This window comes from Daktulosphaira vitifoliae, unplaced genomic scaffold, assembly GCF_025091365.1.
Source record: "Daktulosphaira vitifoliae isolate Bord-2020 unplaced genomic scaffold, ASM2509136v1 Scaffold_2, whole genome shotgun sequence".
Classification (NCBI taxonomy): Eukaryota; Metazoa; Arthropoda; class Insecta; order Hemiptera; family Phylloxeridae; genus Daktulosphaira; species Daktulosphaira vitifoliae.
Window position 1 is genome coordinate 15,377,497 of NW_026099573.1, and position 10,534 is coordinate 15,388,030.

The window sequence follows — 10,534 nt, forward strand, 5'->3', positions numbered from 1 at the left end:
TTAAATGTTGTTTCATTGCAGTGTACTTTTTTTGGCAAACAAAAATAAACACTTAATTAAATTAGTTTGTTTATAATATTATATTAAAGCTGCATACTTCAAAAATATTCATTTTATTTATCAATTCACGAACATTTTCAACCAAACATTCAATATTGGTTACATTAATTTTTATCTGTTTTAATAGCATAATCAAGTATTTTATACTATCTGGTAAATCAAATCCCATTAAATTCATTTGTACAGCTTCATCTATGACACCATACAATTCTTTCTAAAATTATTATACTAAATTCTTTTTCTTAAATCAGTAATTTATTTTCATACATCAAATTTACACTTAAATATTTTGGTATTTTCATCAAAAAATAATAATGTGTCTCTTGTTTTATTTTGTTCAATTTCTAAAGCATAATTCATCCATTTTTTAAACTCATTGGTTTGAAACTCAAATAGTTCTTTAGATACTCGAATATAAATTGAAAAATCCTAAAGAAATATTAAATAAACAATATAATATATTGGTATAAAACCATTATTAAAAATTATAAAGATATTTATAAAATATTCAATTAAACCTGTTGTGATATTCTTTCATCGTATTGAATCACGTCAGTAAGTAGCATTGCTGTTTTTTTTGCTCTAAGATGTAATTCTTGAACAAATATTAATTTTCCTGATATTGAAGGTTGATCTTTAGGTAAGTGTGTAAAATTTTTAGCACTCTAAATAAAAATAGTATAATTATAACAACCGATATTAATTGGAAAAATATTTAAGGTCAATTAATAAAATATTAAGGAAAAGAATATAAAACAATTATCTGTCCACTAATTTTATTACAAATTTGCAAATTAGAAAGCCTTTCAAAATGATTAATAACCTTTTTGACTAAAAACTAGTGATAAAAAAACTAGTAAATTATTCTCACATCAAAAATATATTTTATTTCATTCATTTCACTTTTAAATTTTTCAATGATAACTGGATTCTTAGCTGGACGAAGACTGTAATGTAGTGAACTTAAATGTTGTTCCATTGCAGTGTACTTTTTTTGGCAAACAAAAATAAACACATTTTTAAATTATTTTGTTTATAGCTGGACAAAGTCTTTTATTAACTTTTTTACATGAAACAAGCGTTTCATGTAAATACTTTATTTATATACTTAGTAGTAGAGTACTTTTCAGGTGGATAAAATTATTCAAGTGTACGAAACAATGATGACCAGACATTCTACAATGATAGTTGGCCCTACAGGCGGAGGAAAATCTGTTTTAATTAATACATTAGTAGGTGCACAGACAGCTCTAAAACTACCAACATATTTGTATACTTTAAATCCGAAGGTATTTAAAAATAATTATATAATTTTAAATTTATTTTAGAATAATTTTTCAAATATTTTTAAACCGGTCATGAAATCTTAGACCGTATTCCGGTTATATTATTTAAGTGATTCGAATATGAACGTTGGACGTTTATAGTGTTTTGGTTAGCAAGTTTCATATAATTTCTGATATGAAAGAAATTTTTCCGTAATACTGTAATTAAAAGCAAAATAAATAGTGTCATCTAATAAATTTTTTACAGTGTGGTACAGTGTGGATGTGGTATAGAAGGGTCCAGTATAGATGATATCTAACAGTTAATCACTAACAGATATCAAATTATACTTTCACTAACTATCCTTCTTCTTCTAAATTTTTTAACTTAAAAATAAGTTTTCTTCATTATTTCATAAAATATAAAAATATATAATATATTACATAAATAATACTTTGCTGAATAATATTTGTATACATTCAAAATAAAAGTACCGAACACAGTGGGGACGTGGCATAGTTGGGTCCAGTATAGATTTAATCTGACAGTGATTAAAATCACTATCATAAAAAACGCTTCGATGCAAACCTGTAGATAGTCTTTAATTTTAAGAATTTGATTGATTATTCTAAAAGCAAAATTAACTCCTATTTCTATCATTATTCCTAATTAGTAGTTGATTTATAAATATAAATTTTGAATAAATATCTATTAAAGCAATTCAACGTAATATGAAATTAATATTTAATAAATTAGTATTGTAATTTTTTCGGAGAATGTATAAAAAATTAAAAAGTAGTTCTTACTTTTATGGCAAACGTGTATAAAAATTGAAGGGCTCGACACAGATAATTTTTCTTTTTAAATGTTTTTAGATAACAATTTGTTGTTAATTATAAATAAATGGTCTGAAAATATTTTTATTAAAGTAAAAAAGATATTATTATAATTTATTATTCAATCTATTTCAACACAAAGAATAACATAGAAATTATTATTACATATTTTCCTTTTTAATATTTTAAAAATAAGCATTGCCAAATATCATTATTAGCCTATTTTTTTGGTATTTTGACGTTGACTTTTTGAAAGTATATAATAAAAAAAGTTAAATTTGTTGCCATAACTTTAAGCTCAATTTCAAGTTTGAAATTTTCATTAATAAATAAAAAAAATACCATTGATAAGATTAATATGCAGTCAGGAAATTGTATTTGCATTTTTATTGTAATAGATCACTTAAAAAGAAATCATAGTAATCATTTCTAAGTAATTTTTAGCGATTAAAAATATTCTACATATGATATATTCCGAAGATAATTAATTTTAATGATTTACTTTAACTAAAAAAACTAATCAAAATGTTGTTAAAAAAATCTACTTAATTGAGTCTATTAGTTTAATATATGAAAACCATAAAAATAAATCACATAGAAAAAAAATTTTAATATGAATAAGAAATTTCTTCAAACGAGTGGGGACTACAGTGACAGGGTCCTTGATATTTATTAAAGTTAATGAATTTATATGAGCTAAAATCAGATGATTTAAAATTTTTTTTCTAACTAAAAAACTTTTGTAAGTTATTTTAAAATAAAATAAAATAAAATACATATTTTTCTACAAAAATAGCATACGGTAGCCATTTTCAACGTGAAGATAAAATAAAGTCCGAAATTTTTTTTTTCCATAATAAAGTATATTACATTATTTTTAATTTAAGATTTATATAAAAGTGTCAGTATTTCTGGAACACTTTCAAAAGTTAATTTGAAGTATAATTTATGATCTTTTGACGTATTGTTAAAAGAAATCGGTCCAGTAAGAGCTGAGAAAAAGTAGTTTTCACAAAAAAAAAAAAAAAAAAAACACCATAGTAAAATTAATACCTTCTCAGCTTCGCATCGAAGCTAAAACAATTTATTTTGAAAGTTTTAACAGAAAAACTTTATAAGTGGAAACCTAATTAATTTGTGATTTAACATAAATTTTATACAAGTAAAGATTGAAATGAAATAATTGTTTTAAATATAATATAAATGTGTGATATAACACTCCTATTTGTTGTTTAATAATAAATTTATAAACGTAATTGTCTTATACTTTTATCATACAACAGTTTTTGATTGCAGTTTTAAACACTATAATATTTTCATATAGAATGCCTCTATGTTTTATTGCGATAGTATTAGGTTTTTGACTGAATTGGGTTCTCCTTTCAATAAATAATGCACCTAGGCTTGTTCTGTAATCGAGTTGTATGGAGTATTGGATCCAATTACAAGGGATTGGACAGATGGGTTGTTATCTAATATATTTAGAGAAATAAATAAACCTATACCAGATGACAAACCTGAAAGAAGATACATAATGTTTGATGGAGATGTTGATGCGTTATGGATAGAAAATATGAATTCGGTGATGGATGATAACAAACTATTGACATTAGCTAATGGGGAGCGTATACGATTACTTCCACATTGTGCATTATTATTTGAAGTTAGTTTTATAGATATGAATACTTGGAACTGATAATATAACTGTAAAAAATATTATATTTTTTTATTCACAGGTTGGTGATTTAAAGTATGCTTCTCCAGCTACTGTTTCTCGAGCAGGTATGGTGTATGTAGACCCAAAAAATCTTGGTTACATGCCTTACTGGAATCGATATCTGCTAAAAAGAAATTATACTGAACGAGAAGCATTGAATTTTTTATTTGAAAAATATGTACATTTACTTTTAGATCGAATTATAGAAGGAAAAAGTGGATTTGAAGAACTCATTCCATTACAACTTGTTATACCTCAAACGAAATTAAACATGGTTAGAAAACAAATGAATATTTTTAATAAATTGTAATATTCGTTAAATAAATTTTAACTTTATAATTTCATAAAGAACGAAATCATGGTTTTAAAAAATATTTCGAATTTTTATGATAAAAGTTCATAATATAGTAGTTTCCTGTTATTTTATTCCATTCGAGAAAAATATTAATACACGATTATAATTATTAATATTAAAATATTAATTAACGATTTATAAAATCATAGGTAATACAGATGTGTTATATGTTAGATGCTTTTGCTAAACAAAATAATGTTGAAGATCTCACAGAAAGTCCAAAAAGTGTAATAACTGAAATATCATCAAATTTACTATCTGAAGTACGCATATCCGACGAACTAGAAGCAATTTTTATTTCATCTTTGTACGCCTCTTTGGGTGCAACATTAGAAGGAAATGGTAGACTAATATTTGACGCTTTAGTCAAAAAAACTTCGGGCTTAATAGCTATAGATGACTTACCTGATAAAAGAGCTTCGTATAGTATGTATTTTATTTTCAAAATTAAAAACTAAATTTCTATTAAACCACTAACTGCTATTAGAAAAATATGCTATTTAGAATGGATGGCTTACTTTTAATATTGGCCATAAATATACACTTTATTAAATTGACCTAGGTATCAAGAGAATTAATGATATTGTATTATTAATATAATAAGGACATATAACAAAGTTTTTGACATTTTGAAATAATTAAATTTAGTTTATTATTTTCTATCTTTTAAATTCAACATGTTTTTATTTTAAATAAAAAAATATTTATACACATCATAGCTCATTATAAAAGGACAAAACTTTGAATTCGTTTATCTCTAAATGTCATATTTTCGAGATAGATTATTGTATTGATAGGCATATAATATTGTACTTTTATAAATATTATAATTATAAATCATATAATATATAATAATATAATAATATAAATAATTATAAAAATTTTTAATTGCACTCAAGTAATTAAAAAAGATCTTTTAATATATTTTTTAATTTGTGGTGTCACCTGACAAATAATTTGTTAAAATTGTAAACATTATAAGATAAAATGTTAGTGTTAAAGTTGTGTTATGTTTGATAATAACATAAACAACTTAAGAATGTGCTTTTCATACTGTTGGGTTGGGTTTTATATACTGTTTGATATACTGGTGATTGGAAAGCTCTAGAGTTCAGTCATGCTTTAAGTTAGTTCTTAAGGGAGTATCAACCAGAATTTTATCAGCGACACGTTCTTAAGAAGAAAATTTTATTAGTATTCTATTTTATTAATATTTTAGAAAATATTTTTTTTATCCCTTCCAGAGTAAAAATCTTAATAATAATTTTCTAAAATGGAAAACTCTATATACACTTTAATAATATGATTAAAAGAAAAATGTACAAACTATTTTAATCTTATGATTATTTTATCCGATCAACCATTCTTTTTTTTAAATTGTTTAAAGATTTGTATTCAAAATTGAAACTCATTACTATTTTAGTTTTTGGAATACCATGGTCAAAAATAATCAGTTTCAATGGGCCATTAATCGCTTTTATGGTAGTTTTTTCCGCGCTGATTATTCAACATTATATGACATTTAATAAATTTCGGGTCTAAAAACACTTTTTGTGTTAAAATTCTCGAATTTATATTTAAAATTTTTAACTCTAAAATAACTTTTTGAAAAATGTATGGATCAATACAATTTTTTCATGAGAAATATTATTTATATACCTCTTTTATTCGACATACTTTTTTTTTTTAATAAAACCATTTCCCTTTATATATTATAAATATATTACACTTATAAATCATAAAACTTGTAATCCATCAATTTTTTAAAATTAAATACTATCTACAGATTTGCATCGAAGCGTTTTTTATTCTAGTGATTTTAATTACTGTCAGATTAAATCTATACTTGACCCAACTATGACATGTCTCCACTGTGCCGCGACCCCACTGTGCTGATTTTTATCTATTATTAAGTTAAAAATAGAGGTTTTCATTTAAGAAAATTAATGTTAAAGTTTTTTATCCCTGAATGGATTGAAAAAAAAAATATTTTACTACATCTTATTGAAGAGTTTTTGAACCAAACAATGTTTTCCATAAAAATTAAAATTTTTTAATAATTTCCGCAAAATAAGTGTCTATAATGAATAGTAATGTATAATCTAATAATAATAATAATTATAATTATAATAATTTATAAACAATCACTCTGTAGAACATGGGTGGAGTATGCACTTTAAATATACACCAGTACGATCTGTACTCATCTATGACCTGCTTGCACCCTGTATATTATTTAAGTGTTTAGTAATATTTAAAACTCTTAATGTTTGTACTTCAGAATTCATTCCAACACATGAGGAAACGTGGTATGATTATTATTTAGATACAAAACAAGAACTTTGGATTCCATGGAATACTATAGTAGCTCCTTATGAACACAACGCTAATGCTAGATTTAGTGAGATACTTGTACCTACAGTAGATTCAACTCGTATTACGTGGCTCTTAGGTTTAATGAATGATGTAAAACGTCCAGTGATTTTAGTTGGAGAAACGGGCACATCTAAAACTGCAACAATGCAAAACTTTCTTAGAACTTTAAATCCATCTCGATATGTAATGATTGTGTATATAATTTTAATATTTTAAAAAATACTAATTTTATACTTTTTAGATACAAACCAATTTGAATTTCTCATCCAGAACTACTTCTTTAGATGTACAGAAAAATATTGAAGCCAACGTAGATAAGCGTACAAAAGATATTTATGGACCCCCAATTGGGAAAAAATTAATTTGCTTTATTGATAATATGAATATGCCTCAAGTTGACACGTATGGCACACAACAACCAATAGCGTTATTAAAACTTTTATTAGAACGTGGAGGAATGTACGATCGCGGAAAAGAATTAAATTGGAGAACTTTAATAGATATATGTAAAAATTTTCTGTATAATGTGTTTTAAAAATTATTAATTTAATTACATAGATTTTTATGCTGCTATGGGGAAAGCTGGGGGTGGCCGCAATGAAGTTGATCCTAGATTTATGTCAATGTTTTCGGTGTATTGCATGTCATCGCCTTCAAGTGAGACAATTGACCACATTTACCGATCAATTCTTATAGGACATACACAAGATTTTGCCGTAGAAATAAAAGAAAGCGTTTCAAATATACTAAAAATGACATTTCAGCTATACAAGGTAAAATAAAAATCTTACTTTAAAATAAAGTAATAAATTTTACATAATTTTTTAGACAATTTTAGTTGAACTTCCACCAACTCCTAGCAAATTTCATTATATTTTTAACCTCCGAGATCTCAGTCGAATAACGTGTGGATTGCTACTAACTAGCCCAATAATTTTCAATAATATATATTATTTCATTAGAGTGTGGCGAAATGAATTTAGTCGCGTAATTTGTGATAGATTAAATAATCTTACGGTAACAATTTAACTCCTTAATTTAATTTAATTATTTTGTAATTTTTAATTGTTCAAAATTTCACTTTCTAGGATCAAGATTTAATGACAAAGCGCATTAGAGAAGCTTTAGAACAATTCTATCCAGATAATATTGAAGAAATACTAAAAAACCCTTTACTATTCGGTGACTATAAAAATTCTCTGGATAGAGAGGAAGTTAGGTTATATGAAGATTACAAAGAATACCACGTCATATTAAATATTTTTCAAGATGTAATTAATATATTTAAATAAAATTAAAACTATTTATGTGAACAATTACATGTATTAGATTTTGGTTGAATATAACGAAAAAAATACAAAAATTGATATAGTATTGTTTGAAATGGCTTTAGAACATTTAACTAGAATTCATAGAGTACTAAGAATGGATAGAGGCCACACTATGCTTGTCGGTGTTGGTGGTAGTGGCAAAGCTCTCATGACTAAATTAGCAGCGTTTACTGCAGGTAATAATTAATTTTTACTTACATTTAAAATGATTTCAAAATAGGTAATTTTGTTAAAAATGTTAGGATGTGAAATGTTTTCAATATTATTAAATAGAGGTTATAATGAAATTACGTTTAGAGATGACATTAAAAAATTATTTTTGATGTTGGGTGTCGACAAAAAGCAATCAGTATTTTTTTTTAATCAATCACAAATCGTTGAAGAAGGTAACCACATTTTAAATAATTCTTTTAAATGATAAATTTTTAATTAAGTGTATCGATAGGTTTTTTAGAAATTATCAATAATATTTTAACAATTGGAATAGTACCAGCTTTGTTTACTGAAGAGGAAAAAGATGGTATTATAAACCAAGTCAGAAAAGATGCTAATGTAGCTGGTTATGGGAATGCTAAGTTAATATTTAATGTATAACTTAAATTAATATATATTATTATTTATCGTTATATACAGAGATTCTTGTTGGAAGTATTATTTAAAAACATGCGTCAATAATCTACATGTAGTTCTTTCTATGTCTCCTGGAGATGAGCTTAGAATAAGATGCAGAAATTTTCCTGGTTTGGTAAACAATACATGTATTAATTGGATATTTGCGTGGCCCGTTCAAGCTTTATATGCTGTTGCAGAGTCATTTCTAGCTAAAGTAAAAATTTAGAAATTAAAATTCATGTTTAATATAAATGTTTTTATCAATAATAGGCACCGAAAATAACCGAAGAAAATAGAATAAATATACTAAATCATGTGATGTACATTCATCAAAGCATGAGTAGATATACTTTGGATTTCCAATTAAAACTTAGACGAAAACTTTACCTAACTCCAAAACATTATTTAGATTTCATTACTTTGTATTTACAATTAATCGATGAACGAGATAGCAATATCACACAACAAGTATGAATTTGAATTGATAATTATAAATAAAAAAAAATACATTTTCAATATTAATATTATTATAGTGTGAGAGACTCCTAGTAGGTTTACGAAAAATTGACGAAGCTGAGGTACAATTAGTGATTCTTAATAAAGAATTAGAAGAGCAACAAGTTTTAATGGCTGAAAAAACTTCTGCTTGTGAATCTTTATTAAAGGAAATATCTATTGGTACGAATTAAAAATTACTTTTATAAAAAAATCAACAAAACTTGTGGTTTACCGTCCTTACTAAACTATATCACCTATTAGAATGATCAATTTATCATAAACCGATTTATCTTTTTGGCTACATATATTTCTTGATTTATTCTAGTCATTTCCTAGCCGTACTCTTCGTCCTACTTAGTTATAAAAATGAGAGAAAATTCAGAAGTTCTGGTTCAATAAGTGTTATTGACCAGTCATTTATTAATTAGATAATTTTCTATTTTATTCTTTATATCTTATAAGATAATTAAATAAGTACGTTGCCATTGAAAAAAATAAAGTAGACACCCCTTTAAGTTATAAGGAATGATTTTAAAAAGTCACAATTAACTGATAAATAAAAAAATATAATTGACTAAAATAAATCACAGACATTGCATAGTTGGGTTCAGTATAGATTTAATCTGACAGTGATTAAAATCACTATCATAAGAAACGCTTCGATGCAAATCTGTAGATAGTGTTTAATTTTAAAAAATTGTTGGATAATTGCAAAAGCAACATCAACTTCTATTAAAATAAAATACAAAACCCATAATTTTCATACAAAAATAGCATATTTTTGAATATGGTAGCCATTTGCGTATAGAAGATAGGTCGTCGGGACAAATTTTTTTTTTTCATTTTGTAGTACATAAAATAAGCTTTAATTTTATATATGTTTAAAGGACGCAGTATTTCCGGAACATTTTCAAAAATTAAGTTGAAAAAGTTATTTTTTGTAAAAAAGTTACTATTTTAAATCCACTCAGTGAGCAGAATAAGTGTTAGATTTTCAAAAAAAATTATATCAAATGAAAGGGAAATATCTAAGGTTTCAATACAAAAAAATATTATTTTTATTTGTTCATTTTTGAAAAAGTTATGGCAGTTTTAAGTACAAAAAACATCCCGATAAAAGGTCATTTTTATCGCAAACATTACATTTTTTTTTAAATTTTCGACAGCCATTTGCACATAGAAGATAAGATGTCGGGACAAATTTTTTTTTTTCATTTTATAGTACATAAAATAAGCTTTAATTTGATATATGTTTAAAGGACGCAGTATTTCCGGAACATTTTCAAAAATTAAGTTGAAAAAGTTAGTTTTTGTAAAAAAGTTGCTATTTTAAATCTCCCCCAATGAGCAGGTTAAGTGTTAGATTTTCAAAAAAAATGATATCAAATGAAAGGTAATATCTAAGGTTTTCAATACAAAAAAATATTATTTTTATTTGTTCATTTTTGAAAAAGTTATGGCAGTTTTAAGTACAAAAAACATC

At 24.9% G+C, this 10,534-nt stretch overlaps 2 protein-coding genes across 2 annotated transcripts in view; one reads left to right on the forward strand and one right to left on the reverse strand.

Moving 5' to 3' along the window:
* Positions 1–10,534, forward strand: part of LOC126898003 (dynein axonemal heavy chain 10) — a 50,412-nt gene that overhangs the window by 18,806 nt on the left and 21,072 nt on the right. The window contains exons 23-37 of the mRNA XM_050671950.1: positions 1,191–1,349; positions 3,565–3,825; positions 3,899–4,153; positions 4,384–4,660; positions 6,516–6,793; positions 6,852–7,116; positions 7,169–7,383; positions 7,439–7,627; positions 7,699–7,881; positions 7,940–8,117; positions 8,184–8,327; positions 8,387–8,516; positions 8,575–8,767; positions 8,824–9,021; positions 9,087–9,231. Of these exons, the coding sequence (XP_050527907.1) occupies positions 1,191–1,349; positions 3,565–3,825; positions 3,899–4,153; positions 4,384–4,660; positions 6,516–6,793; positions 6,852–7,116; positions 7,169–7,383; positions 7,439–7,627; positions 7,699–7,881; positions 7,940–8,117; positions 8,184–8,327; positions 8,387–8,516; positions 8,575–8,767; positions 8,824–9,021; positions 9,087–9,231 (3,070 nt within the window). The remainder of the gene's footprint in view (positions 1–1,190; positions 1,350–3,564; positions 3,826–3,898; positions 4,154–4,383; positions 4,661–6,515; positions 6,794–6,851; positions 7,117–7,168; positions 7,384–7,438; positions 7,628–7,698; positions 7,882–7,939; positions 8,118–8,183; positions 8,328–8,386; positions 8,517–8,574; positions 8,768–8,823; positions 9,022–9,086; positions 9,232–10,534) is intronic.
* LOC126899786 (uncharacterized) lies at positions 157–970 on the reverse strand. Its single transcript, XM_050674983.1, has 4 exons — positions 932–970; positions 579–725; positions 328–489; positions 157–252 (listed from the first exon to the last, which is right to left on the reverse strand). Exons 1-4 carry the CDS (start codon positions 956–958, stop codon positions 235–237), a joined length of 354 nt encoding a protein of 117 aa, XP_050530940.1. The 5' UTR covers positions 959–970; the 3' UTR covers positions 157–234.